Genomic DNA, 14,497 nt, shown 5'->3' with positions numbered 1-14,497 from the left:
CCATTTCTCCAGCTACCACCCTAGAATAGGCCTGTCCCCCACATCTAGGAATATGACAGGTCTCCTAGTCTTCAGTCTCTGCTCCTCAAACAATCTCTACTTCTAGTCTAATCATCTGAAAAAAAAATGTTTATCATAATCCCCTCTCAGAATCCTACAATGACCAAATCACTCAGTCTACCCTTTAAAAGTCTCCATAATCTGGCTCCACCTTAATTAGCCAATCTGATATCCTGCTTTTCCTCATTGCAAACCTTTTGCAAGTTACTTAATATTTACCACCAACCTACACACCATATTCATCATTACTTCCATGCTTTTGCGAATGCTATTCATGTTTGCTAAAATACTCAGTTCTACCAAACTTCTTCTACCTGTCCTTTCAGATTCAGCAAAAGTACCACTTCTTCCATGAAGCCTTCCCTGGCTCCTCCAACTAATGGTGATCTTCACCTCTAAATCCTGATCCATTTCATCTCTAGCACACAACTAACTTTATTATATGTTGTCTCCTTCCCTAACTGTCTATCTGATACTCTCTCAACTACAGAATGAGTTCCTTATCACCAAGGATCACCTTTATTTCTGGTCTATCTCTACATCGTTAGTATATGCTCAATACCTGCCGACTGATTGCAAGAGTTAATAAGCATTTACAAATTATTCTCATCTATTTTTAAATTCTGCTGCTGAAAAACATCTACTCTTCTTGTCAGCTTGGTTGGAGTTATTATATGCCATTGAAAGAGTAAAAATTGTATTTCTTTTAAAATATTCCATGAGTCAGACTTTTTACTGCCATAATTCACTTGAATTAGTAGAGCTTTATACTCAGTACTTAACCTCATCCTTCATTTCTGATAGAGCATTCAAGGTACATGTTGACCTACATTTTTGGACATAGTCAATGGTAAGGAATTTATTTTTGCTTGACTATATACATACATACATACATACATACATATATATACATATATATGTATGTATGTATGTATGTAATATACACACACACCTATATGTGTATACACACACACACATATATATATACATATTGTGTAAATTTGATTTTTTTGTTGTTTTTTTTCAGTAGGGGTGGAAGATAATTTTTTGCTAACTGAAAATTATGGATTATATGTACATGTGTATATACATACACACACACACATATGTATATATGTCTGTGTGTGTGTATGGTTTTGGAGGAATTGGGGTTAAATGACTTACCCGGGGTCACAGAGCTTGTAAGTAAGTGTCTGAGACCAGATTTGAACTCTGGTCTTCCTTACATTAGGGCCCTATCCACTGTACTACCTAGCTACCCCAGCATACATTTTTTTTGAGGGGGAGTATAGGCAATGGGGTTAAGTGACTTGCCCAGGGTCACACAGCTAGTAAGTGTCAAGTGTCTGAGGCTGGATTTGAACTCAGGTCCTCCTGAATGCAGGACTGGTGCTCTATCCACTGCACCACCCAGTGGCCTCCATACATATATTTTTTTAAAGTACATATTAACTACCTTCAGTTATAAAAAGGGAGTAAGGGGCTGGGGAGGAAGAAGGTCCTAGCAATAGGGAGCTCATAAATAATTCACTTTCTAGCTTACAGTCCTTGGAGGCCACATACACAGAGATTGATCCAAAGACACTTAAAGAAACCCTGTACCTCCCTACCTCATGGAAAATTTGGGCTGATACAGATACGGCCCTCAAATATAGGATGTTGTAAACAGAGGGGAGTGACAACTAAAGCCTGAAGCACCATCTCTTGGTCACAGGATGATAAGGAGAAACATTCATTAAAGTTCCTCATCTTATTCATCTGGGTGGGAACTTTCCTCTTTGGCTTATCAGCTCTGCAAGCTATTAGAAAATTAAACTGCTTCCTTCCATAAAGCATGGTATCATAGAGCTATAGACTAGAATGAGTATTAGAGATTGCCTAGCCTGTCTCTCATTTTTCAAATTAGGAAACCGAGACCCAGAAAGTTTAGGTGACTTATCCCCGGTGAGAGTTAGGGTTAGGTTAAGATGCAGAATCAAGTTTTGAATCCAACTCCAATACTCTTTTCACACTGCTTCACAAATTTATCCAACTTCTTTAATGTAACTTGGCCTTTGAAGATACATTGAACATTGAACATGATGGGGGTGGGGGTGGGGATGGCAGGTGAGATCTGAAACACTTAGAAGATAATAACAGGGCATGAAGGATGTCAACAATGACAAATGACCTTACAGCACAAATTCAGGTCTCTCGGCCAGCTTCAGAGCTTCATGCATCCCTGCGGCTGAAAGTTTCCGGTTGATATTCCTGTATCGGCACTGGAGCAGGTTGCGATAGGTGGTCCTCAGGTCTCGATTGAAGAAGGCATATATAAAAGGGTTAATGAGGGAGTTTGCATAGCCTAGCCACAGGAATGTCCTCTCCATCCACAATGGGATGCAGCTACAGGAAGTCCCACAGATAAACGGTCTTGCTGTCGAGAGGATGAAGAATGGTAGCCAACATACAGTAAAGGCCCCGACAATAATCCCAAGGGTGGTGGCTGCTTTCTGCTCCCTTTTAAAGATGGAGATGTTTTTCCTCTCCTGTTTAAGGAGTCTGGAAAAATTGGCACACTCTTCGGGATCCTTGTGGAGCTTCACCATGCCATTGACTGAAATGACACCTTCGTTATTTTCTTCAACCCGGGGAAACCCGGTAAATTTATGTTTAGCAGCACTTCTCTTGGCAGCCTTGTAAATCTGGTAGTACATGAAAAGCATCACAGACATGGGGATGTAAAATGCAACTGCAGTGGAATAAATTGTGTAGCCAAAATCCTGGCTGATTAAGCAAACTTTGTCATCATTAACATTCTGGGCCCAGCCAAAGAGAGGAGGTAAAGTGATCGAGGCAGAGAGGAGCCATACGGAAAGGATCATTTTGGCCATACATTTGCCATTCTGTCTCACAGGATATGTCAGGGGTCTTGTTATCCCAAGGTACCTGGAAAAAAAATGCAAAGTTACTGTGTCAATGGCTGCAGAATGGAGAAATAAACATCACCCATTTCACATCATCTGTAAGATTCATATTCAAACCAAACCAAATCCATTGGGCTCAAGGGTTTTCCCTTCATGCAGTATATGGGTCAGCTTTACAATATCATTGTTATTGTCATTTGGCTGTTTTCAGTTGTGTCCAACTCTTTGTGGCTACATTTGGAGTTTTCTTGGCAGAGATACTGGAATGGTTTGCCATTTCCTTCTCAAGCCCATTTTACAGATGAGAAAACTGAGGCAAATAAAATAGGATTAAGTGACTTGCCCAGAGTCACACAGCTAGTAAGTGTCCGAGACCAGATTTGAACTCAGGATGACGAGTCTTTCTGACTCTAGGTCCAGCACTCTATTCACTGTGCCACCTAGCTGTCTCTCTAAAAAGCACAGTAGAGTCTAATATGATTCTCTTTAAAACCTTAGTTCATATTGAATACATATGTTCTCTGTGTAGTCTATGGTTCATAGAGAGAGTTCTATAGAGTTGATCTATGTGCACCAAGGTTTTCATGATCATATTTAACCTATACTTATTTCTTCAGTAGTTATATTTTCAGGTGCAGTGAATTCATTTTAACATCTTCATCTTTGGGGGTAAAATGAAAGCAATTTCTTTATTAGACTATATCAAACTTTCAAAACAGGAAAGAATAATCACTTGGTATTTCAGAAGATTCAGATCACAATGCTTAAGTCACAAATGACAGTGTATGTCAAATGGAACCTCTAAGGGTTACCCTAAGTTCTGAGGCTACCAATACAAAGGACACATCTTGAAAAATCTACTTTAAAAAAATCTTCATCAACTCTTACTGGATACCAGGCAAAATTTTTAAAAAACTGCCATCTCTGACCTTAAGGATTTTATAGATTGCAAAAATAAAATGAAATAAAATAAACCTTCATAATAAATATATACAATAAGACACCTTTGCCCAATTCAATTCCTTTATAGGTGTCTGGGTTGTTGTTTTTTTTCATTTTCATCTTCCCTTGTATTAGTATTAAATGTGGTAAACTCCAATAATGCCACAACTGCTTTTAGAGTTGGTTTGTTATTATGCTTCATTTCAAAATAAGACAAGAGGAAAGCACAGATAGTCCCCAACTTACAAACAAGTTAAATTCCCAAAGTTCACTTGCAAGACTCTTATTTGGAACTTGGAACATATTTTCCCATAGAAACAATGTTATAAAAACTGTCCCAGGTTAGCAGGGGTTCTTAAACCATTTTTATGTCATGAACCCCTTTAGTAGTATGATACGGCTTGGGTACCCCTTCTCAGAATAAGGCTTATGAATATATAAAACAAAATACATGAGATACCAAAGAAAACCAATTCTATTGAAATACAGTTATAAGAATTTTTAAAAAGTAAGTTCCCAGATCCCAGGTTAAGCATCCCCAATTTAACCCCTAATATAGCTGAAATAACACACATTTCCCATCACACACACACACACACACACACACATACTAGGAGAAAAATTACTGTTGCAACAATAGTAAACAAAATAAAAAACCAATAAAATTTCATAAATATTTTCATTTATCTTGAAATCTGTTACTCCAGGAAAATAAGATTTAATTAAATCCAATTAAAGGAGGATGAGGAGGTAAATGGAAGCTTACTTAAGTGACAATTCTGAAGGAGCCTTCTAGAAGCTTTCAGGGTTGATGGCCCTGGCTCTATTATATCTAATTTCAATTGAAAACTTATGACTTCCCTTTTCTTTGATACAGACTCATCACTAGATCTCTTTTCATGCTTGCCAGCTATAGTTTGTGTCATTCTTGGTTCATGAATGGAACAAGGGGAAGAACTGAAAAGGCAGAAAGATTTTCCTGAGGTAATAATGAAGACCGAGAAATAGAGGGGAAGGCAGAAGTTGGTTCCAGAGGATGGGTGTGAATGTGTGAAAAGAGATTACTGGAGGTGGAATTAACTTGAGTTATGAGAAGTAAAAGGTAGGGAAAAGGAAAGTGTGCCCAATGCAAGAGTCCTGTGAGAGAAAGTAAAAATGGTGCTGAAGACACAACAATCACTTCCCTATACCAATCTCCAACCAACACTATCAACTCCCCAGCACAATTTGGTTGGTGGATCAGCACAAGCACTGAAAAGAAAAAGGAATATGCAGCTGGTTTTGTATCTTCCCAGAACTGAGTTCAAATATGAGGAGTTTAAATAGTTTCTTCTCCCTTTGGTTCTCTTGCCTAAACCCAGTTAAAAAAAATCCTGAGGATATGTGAAGTTGTAAGATTGTTAGATGTTAAGTAGTTCCGTATACTATAGACCCAGGTCATGCATAGTATTCAAATGATAATAGAGTTAATCAAAATGAAAATGAATATAATAAAGAAAGGGAAAGTATATCAGCATACATTTCCAAAAATATACAAATTCATCCCCCTTCACTCCCAGTGTAGCTTGAGAAACATGTTCTTCCAAGACTCACAGATCAGAAAGATGGAAAGCAGAAGGGGTGGGGATTGGGGGTTGAAGTCTTCAGTGAGATAGCCTTGATATTATTGATTGGAAACTGATCCCACTAGTATTTGCTGCCCACCTCTCAGATTCTTAAGTCTCATATGGTTCCCAACTTAATTGGCATCAGACACTATTCATCCTCCTGGTCATAGTCGCCTCCATGCGCTCCAGGTCATCTTTCCCTCCTCATGATCACAATTCTCAGAAGAGATCACCATTCTTCCTCTTCTTCTAAAGAAGTCTTCTACCAATGTAATCAACTTGCACCATTGGCCAATGGAACAGATTAAGTACATAAGAGCCAGAACAATGTACATAATATTCAACAAATCCAAGGACAAGAACTATTTGGGGGAGGGGAGGCAGTGTAAGGGCTCACAATTTGACAAAACTCCTAGAAATTAGCAAAATAGCCTGGTACAAATTAAATTTAGATTAACATCTCACACAGATACCATAACAAATTTCAAATGGATATACAACTTAAATATAAAATGTCATATCAATAAACAAAATAGATGAGGAGATACCCTTCACTATATCTTGGTTTTAGATAGATATTTTTACCACTTACAAAATAGGCTTCATTTATTCCTATATAAATTTTTTACATAAATCGATGCTGTATTTTATCAAGTTTTTTAATCTACATCTGTAGACATAATTTTGTGGTTTTTAAAATTTTTGTTATTAATACAATCTATTATATTTGTCCTTTTCTTGAAACTGAACTAAACCTATGTTCCCAGTATCAATCCAACTTAATATATACCACATACTATACAACTTAATATATACTATATACTAATCATAGCATATAACCAATTTAAATATGTAGCTGTTGTATCTTTGCTCATTTTTAATTCAATTGTTGCATGAAACTGAGTAAAGATATTGGTCAATAGTTTCTGTCTTTTCTCTATCTCTCCCTGGTTTAAACATCAAGACCATATTTTCATTATAGAAGTTTAGTAGGGTGTCTTCTTTCTCTATTTTTATAAGCAATGATGCAATTTCAGAAGTAATTGTTCTTTCAATTTTGGCAAGATTCACTTGTAAATCCATCTGGTCCTAGTCTTATTGAGTTTACTTGAGTTCATTTTTTCCCCCCTGAGACTGAGCTACTTAAATTCTCCATTTTTTTGTTTTACAATTTTAAGTGTTTAATATTTTCATAAATAATTATTCATAACATTTATGTTATCAATTTTTGGCATGTTCAACAAAATAGTTTCATATAATTTCCATGATTTCTTCTTCACATGTCATAAATTTTCATTTGTCATTTTTGAGCATGGTAATTTGGTTTTCCTTTCTTTTTATCAGATTACTTAATGGTTTATCTATTTTATTAGTTTTTTATGCTCTTGATTTACTTATCAATTCAATTTTTTTGCTTCATTTTTGTTTCCCTCTAATTTGATTTTCAGATTTTGTAGATTTTTTACTTATTCTTTTTTGCCCAATTCAATGCTCTGTTCTTTATCTCTAGAAAGCATTTGATAAGAATAGACATTTTTTCCCTAATAACTGCTTTGACTGCATCCCAAAAGTTTTAGTGTATTTTATCATTAATAGTTTCTTCAATAAAATTATGTTACTTCTATAATTTGTTCTTTGACCTACAGTATCCTTTAGAATTATATTACTTAGCCTCCCTTTAAATTCGAATCTTTTGTTCAAATTGCCATTATTGATTAAAATTTCAATTTCATTGCCCTTTAGTCAATAAAAAAAATTGTTTAATATTTCTACTCTACTGCATTTGATAGGGCCTTTATGCCCTAACACATATTCATTTTTAATAGTACTATTCACAGATGAGAAATATGAATATCCTTTGATTTTAATTCATTATTCACCAGAGGTCATGCACATCTAGTTTTTCTAAAATTCTATTCAACCTCTTAACTTCTCTCTTCATTTTTCTTTTTAGTTACATTTATTTAGATCTGTAAGGTGCTCATAGAAGTTCCCAACCATTTGAGTTTTCTGTCAGTTTCTCACAGTAATTTAATTGGTTTTTCCATTCAGTACTTAGAAGCTATGTATGCCATTTGGAGCCTACCTGTTAAGGATGATTTTATTTCATTATCAATAGTGCCTTTAAACACAATCTAGTGGCCTGCTTATCTCTTTTAACCATGTATTTTTTAAATTAGTTTTGTCTAAGATTATAATTGTCATTCCTGCTTTTTAAAAAATTCTCCTGAGACATGATGAATTCTGTTCCAACCTCTCATTCAGCTTCTGAGTCAATCCTTATTTTTCAAGTTTATTTCTTGAATAATATATTTATCCTTCCACATCACAGCGGTGGGCATGGCACCCCCAAGATCTAGAAAATTTGCATAAAATTTTTTGGCCCTCCTTTTGTACCAGAGAAGAAGTCTGAATTAATATGGGATTAAAAGATAAAATATGTTGATATTATACAATATTATACATATATTTTATATGTTTCTGAGTTTCTAAACTTTTTCTGTGTTGTCTTCTGGCCTTCATATGTTGTCTGAGGCTTCCAAAAACTCCCATTTAATTCCCATTTAATTTCTTATGCTGACTCATGATATATAGAAACCACAGTGGGGAAAGTCATGATATGGAAGAGATAACTGTATATTGTTGGATTCTGCTTTCAAATCTGTTCAGCTACCTTCCATCATTTCATGAATAAGTTCATTCCATTCACATTCAGTTACAATTGCTGATTTTGTTTTTTCCTCCATCATATCCTGTTATAATATTACCTCTCTTTATCTCCCACACTCCCCTCTTTACACAGAGGTATTTAGGGAAAGAAGGAATATTAATATTAATAATCTTATTTTTTATCAGAAATGCTAGAAGATCCTCTATTCTATTAAAGACCTATTTTCCCCATGTATAAGTATATTAAAATTTGCAGGGAATTTATTCTTGGTTATAACATTTTCTTTTACATTTTTGAATTTCATATTGTGGAAGAGTAGTGACACCCACTCCATTAGGGTAGATATTACAAAATAATATTAGGTCAGTACTTTGTCTAAAGTCCTTGGTCCCACTTAAATAGAAAACCTGAATTCTCAATCAGCACCCTATCCTGAAATCCTCTTTACATCCTTTTCAAAGCCTAACCCATATCTAATAATAAATCAAAGTTCAAGGAAAAAAATCAGTTCTCACTCAAAATGGAATTAGGTCAATGACTAACAAAGACAAAGAGATCTTGAATTATCCACTGGAGAGTAGTCTGTGCCTTGACTGGATTACAGTGATGAGCAGACAAAGAGAAGGAATAAGTCTTTGGTTAATTCAAATTAATTGATATATCTCTTGAATTCACTTTTGACCAGGTCTCACTTCCAATAAAAAGAAAACCCTTAGCAACAGAGGTTAAAGACAGATCCAAGGGTTTTAGGAAATTGATCCTCCAAGGTATCCCACAAGTTAACCACTGTTCTGTCTAATGAATCAGATTATTACTTGAACTTCATTGCAATGGTTTATCTTATTGTGGAATTTTTTTCTTCTTTTTGGGAATTTACAAATTGTGAATGGAAATAGCACATGTCAGAAAGAGATTTTCAAAAGCATGGGAAATCTCTGCCCTTTTTGAATTCCCTTCTCTTTCTCTTAGCAAAGATGCTTAGGATTTGAATAATTTTATTAATCAAATTGCCACTGCCAAGTTTCTCCCCTCCCACACTCTTAAATGGGGTAAGCAGGCTCAGTGTGGTCCTGTCCCCTCCGTAGTTTGGGTTGTCATGGCAGCTGCACTTCTAGATAAGGCATCTGGAATTAAGCCTTACCTTCTGCCACTAGCCCTAGCTTCTGCCTTTGTCTCCCGGTGGCCCAAGGCAGATGTTGGCCTCAGCACCCTCTCTTGTCTCTTTCTCCTTGCAGATTTCCTGCTAGAAGTTCTCACTAGACCCCAACCAAATATCAGAAATCATGCTGGTCTCAGGCTTCCTGGAGGGCATCCCACCCTCATCCCCAGCACATGGGCTACCTCAACAACAATGCACTGCTTCTGTTCTTTGCTGAAACTCCTAGAGAAACACTGACTTCCTGATTCTTGGGGTGGGAGAGGCAATCATATCTTCAAAGTGTGACTACATTGTCTGGCCCTGTCTCACAGCATAGTATATAGTGACCTATAAGAGGATGACTCCTACTCTCCACCCGCGCTATTGCTTTGACAACCCAACCTTGAGATCCTATTAACTTTAGGCCCCATCTATCAGAGTTCCTGCTGGCTTCTGCTTTCCCCGGTCTATCATGTCTCTACAATTTTCTGGACATTTTCTTGTGAAGTTCTAGACTGAATGGAAGGGCTTACTAGTATTACTAGCATTTCTCTTCAGTTTTCTTGATCATTGTTCCATCTAGACCACCTTTAAGTGTTTGCTGGGGCATGTGTCAGGGGAGCTGGACACCTCTAAGACCTTTCACATTTCCATCTTAATCAATGGCTCCATGGCATTGGTTTTTATAAGGGTAATTGCTAGAGCAAATGAAAAACTTCCATGTGACTATTTAGAGATGCCAGAGAGCATGAAGGGGACTGGAGTACCAGTTGTTTGGTGCAGCTAAAGACTCAACTTAATGGTTAGAATGCATTTAGTAATGGTCAATAGATGTCATGATGACATCTATTATGAGGGGGAAAAGATTGATGGAGACTAAGAGGCATAAAGCACCAGCATCCTTGGTATTGATTCTAGGACCTTCTACTTTGGCGTCAGCATTGTGGTTGAAATGGAGGAAAAGTATTCACGGGTTCATGGATTGTTCTGTTCCAGCAACTACATATACTGTTGAGTAAGACCACAATGGGTGGCTAGATGGCTCAATGAGTGGAATTCCAGGCCTGAAGTCAGGAAGACTCACCTTCCTGAGTTCAAATCTGGCCTCAGATGCTTACTAGCTGGGTGACCCTGGACAAGTCACTTAACCCTGTTTGCCTCATTTCCTTATCTGTGAATTGAGCTGCAGAAGGAAATGGCAAGCCACCCCAATATCTTTGCCGAGAAAACCCCAAATGGGGTCATGAGGAGTTGGACACACCTGAAATGACTAAATAAAAGACCACAATGGTAACAGGTGAGATCAGATCCAGTCTAGCCATTGCTTCTGAGCTATACTGTCAAACTTGCTTCTCATTTGCCTCCTAAGATAAAAATATTTGGATGGTTGAGAGCATTTGGTAACCTGAACACAGAAGCTTTCAGTTTTCTTTTTCATTCCTTGACACTTTGCTTTAGCTTGTCCTAAAGGATTCCATCAACCAGAAGATGTTCCAAGCCTCCTCCTTCTACCACTCTTCTCTATCCTAGGCAGCCAAAATCTCATCTCAAGAGAAGAGGTATAAGTATTTTCCTTCTTACAAACCTTCTCCATTCACTTTGATAAACTGTGCAGTCCTTAAAGGACCACTCCACACAAGCATAGTTATTTAACCACCTTAAATATATACTTGGTCTAATTCTGAATTCAGGTAAAATCCTTTCTTTCATGAGATTCTGTGCTCTAAGGATGTTTACCATGGCACTGGGAGGCAAAAGATAGGGAGAGACGAGTATCACTGACCAAAAAGGATTAATATGCTTCTTCAAACACAGGAGAATCTGACCCTTACAGCCTTCTAAAGAAGTATTGATCATTAAATATCATATGAGAATCAACTGAAGGAAAAGAGCATGTCTGGCCTAGAGAAGCCCATGATCTCTATCTCCAAACATTGCATGTGTTGTCAGGTAGAAGAGGGTTTACACCTATTCTTTGCAATTCCAGAGGAGAAAAAACTAGGACCAATGAGTGATAGGGAAGCATATATTGGCTCAGCAGAAGAAACATCCTAATAATTAGTTATTAAATACTGGAATGGGGCTACCTTATTGAGGAAGTTAACTCTTGTTACTAGGGGTATTCAAATATAGGCTGCATTTGTTAGAGATATTTCCTTCACTAGGTAAGAGATTGGGCTAGGATATTGGCCAATGTCCCTCTTAGGTCTGAGATTCCAGGATTCCAAAGCTCAAATTGTTTTATTTGATTAACTACATATATTTTCTTTATTGCATTCAGAAATCCAGATAAATAAAGCTATGCATGATGATATTGAAAACTAGAGTTAGTATTTAAAGCAATACAAGGGTTCTAATGAAAGCCTACTTTCCTTCAAAGTGCAGATTTCATCCTTTCTACTCTGTATGGTACAATTCTTAACATTATGATTCAAAGAAAAATCTGCAGTGATTCTGTAGGTTTTATAATTCTAGTGTTTAATACTTATTATATAAATGCTTCCTATTAATTACACATGGCAGATACTGTTGGCAGCTTTCTGGAGTGGTTTGTTGGGATTTTCCCCCTAAAAATAAAAATACAAACTTTTAAATACAGTGTCTGGGGCAACAAAAGTGCCCAGATACTATAGTATATATAGTATAGTGCTTCTAGCGCTACGGGTACCATTAAGCCAGGAGGTTAAGAGCAAAATAGGCTTAGGAAGTTATAATCTGTGCCTACATAGAAAATTATATCTGCTGCCTATGCCCCCAGTCTCATTCTATGTAAATTGTTGTGAATGGTGTTTTAGATCAATGAATTCTACTAGGCTTTTATTATTATAGATTAATAATTCAGGGAAAAGTAAAGAGGATCTTGTCAGAAGTTTGGGACACAGTAAGGCTGAAAACCCCACTTGTAGCAGAATGGGAAGGTTACTTCCCCCATCTCCTGCCATTTGGGCATGCCTCCCACAATGTAGCCACCACCAGCTGAGGGACTCAGGGACCCTTGACTAATTGATTTTCCCCTGCTCTGGTTGATGCAGTCTTATAAAGAAAGGGGGATGGAAAGGTGGGGAATCAACTAGTCAAGGACCAACTCAACTCCCCCACTTGATACAAAGAAACTGAGATCCAGGAGGGTGACTTGACCACAGTCACACAGATAATGTGTCAGAAGCAGGGTTTGAACACAAGTCTTCCTGATTCTAAAATTTGGCACTCTATCTCAGAAACAAGGGTCTATATGGAAGGGAATGCCTTATTTATCCTTCAGAAAGGTATTGGACATAAGAGCAAAGACAGAAACCAGGAAATGTAAAGGAGAGGTCATTTCAGGTACAAATAAAGTATTTCACACCTCAGCAAAGTCTGAGGTTTTGGATTAATCAAATGAATTTACAAAAGGCCAGCACAGACAGTGAATTTGTCCCTAGAACACAAACTGACTCCAGGCTCTCTTTTTGCAGAAGACTCAAGAGGAGTCTGAGAAATGTAATTTAGGATGGGGTCCTTCCCCAAGGGAACCTAGCTCTCATCCAGGAAGAACTAGAGTTAAGGAGAGGTTATAGCTTTGCCACCTCCTGCCTAGGAGTTCATAAACCTTTGAGCTGAATTCCCAAGGGAGCAGAACTGAAGAAGCTTCTGTTAAATTTGGGCCAAGGGTTTCAGCCTTTATAAAACAGCACAGTAGTACTCTGGTTTAAAAGACCACAGTAACACACCAGAAGAAAGAGCATAGTTACATCCAGCCAAATCTAAGGCTAGAAGAGGTGAAGACTTCAAATGTACAAAACGAAGAGCAAAGCCAGTGCGTCTGGTAGATCAGGCCAGCCAACACAGACATACCCAAAGGATTCCACCCAGGAGCCAAGGGACCTGCCTGGCCCTTCCCCAAATAAGACTGGCCACGCAGCAGAGAGCCCATATGTTCCAGGAAACAAGCCCCTCTGAACCAGCCATCCAGCTAGCTGAGTGAGATATCACACTCTGTGGATAGCTAGAGTAGCAGAGCCACAGAGTAACTCATCCATTCCCAAAACCAGCCTTCTGCCCACAGCTAACTGTGTGAAAACTCATTGGAGAAAGAGCACGGAGTCCCCTTTGTTCCAGAATTCTGAGTTGCCTTGGCCACATGTTCTCTACATACGTGCCTCATTACCGCTGTACTTTGAAGTTCATGTCTTTCCTCTCCTCCTCTGAGTCTACGTGCATTTGTGGGAAAGTGTGCTCCAGGTGGTTGTCAAGAACCGCTGGTGCTCTGTAACTACTGTGCTTGCTCTATCACTTCTGTCAAAGTTCTTGACATTGCTTACTCATGAATCTGCTGACTTACTGATGATCACATCAGTGGGGCTCGTGAGGCTAAAGGTTAGAAGCAGTCCATAGAGGCAGCCAGGTGGCACACCAGATAGAGAGGTGGGCCTGGAGTCAGGAAGAGCTAGCACAAATCCATCCTTAGAAATTTACTACCTATGTGACCCTGGGCAAGTCATTTAACCTCATTGCCTAGCCAAAAAAAAAAAAAGCAAATAAGGATCAAATAAAACAAGATCGAGCACTTGACTGACCTTAAAGCAACATGTAGAAGCTAGCTTTCGTTCTTATCAGTCACCTATAGGTTTACCTCCAGAACCTGAGGTAACATTGTCCATCTGGGACCCACCAATGTGACCTGGGAGAGTAAGCCCAGAGGGTGCTATATACACTTCTATTGACTACTAGAAGTTGTTATTTAGAAGCAAGTAGCCTCAGGCTGGAATCTGTCTAGTCGGAGAAATCTGAAAAATGTAGTACAGTAGTATGGGAAGATTTCAGTGAGAATTAAGCAAGAAAACATGAAGAAATAGCATGTCCTGAGAGCAAGTCTATATGGGATTAGAAAGTGACAGAATCTGTAGAGATTATGAGAGTTCAGACACAAAGTGCATAGAGAATGAGCACAGATCTTACGTAGGGCCAGCTAGGTGGCTCAGTGGATAGTGTGCTGGGCTGTAGTCAGGGATACCTGAGTTCAAATCCAGCCTCAGACACTTACTAGCTATGTGACACTGGGCAAGTCACTTAATCTCTGTTTGCCTTACCCCCTGGGAGAAGAAAATGGCAAACCACTCCAGTACTTTTGCCAGGAAAACCCCAGTGGACAGTGTGGTCCATGGGGTCCCAAAGAGTTGGACGTGACTGAACA

The 14,497-nt window shown here is 38.1% G+C and overlaps 1 protein-coding gene across 2 annotated transcripts in view; it reads right to left on the bottom strand.

Annotated features, from left to right (window-relative positions):
• HTR7 (5-hydroxytryptamine receptor 7) overlaps window positions 1-14,497 on the bottom strand; it is an 85,896-nt gene that overhangs the window by 10,659 nt on the left and 60,740 nt on the right. The window contains exon 2 of one of the 2 annotated variants that reach the window (XM_020964174.2): window positions 2,231-2,988. In XM_020964174.2, coding sequence (XP_020819833.1) covers window positions 2,232-2,988 — 757 coding nt within the window. In that variant the 3' untranslated portion in view covers window position 2,231. The remainder of the gene's footprint in view (window positions 1-2,230; window positions 2,989-14,497) is intronic. The other variant, XM_020964173.2, reaches the window with a different exon arrangement.

This window comes from Phascolarctos cinereus, unplaced genomic scaffold, assembly GCF_003287225.1.
Source record: "Phascolarctos cinereus isolate Bilbo 61053 unplaced genomic scaffold, phaCin_HiC Scaffold_3;HRSCAF=262, whole genome shotgun sequence".
NCBI lineage: Eukaryota > Metazoa > Chordata > Mammalia > Diprotodontia > Phascolarctidae > Phascolarctos > Phascolarctos cinereus.
This window is presented reverse-complemented; position numbering and strand designations above follow the sequence as displayed.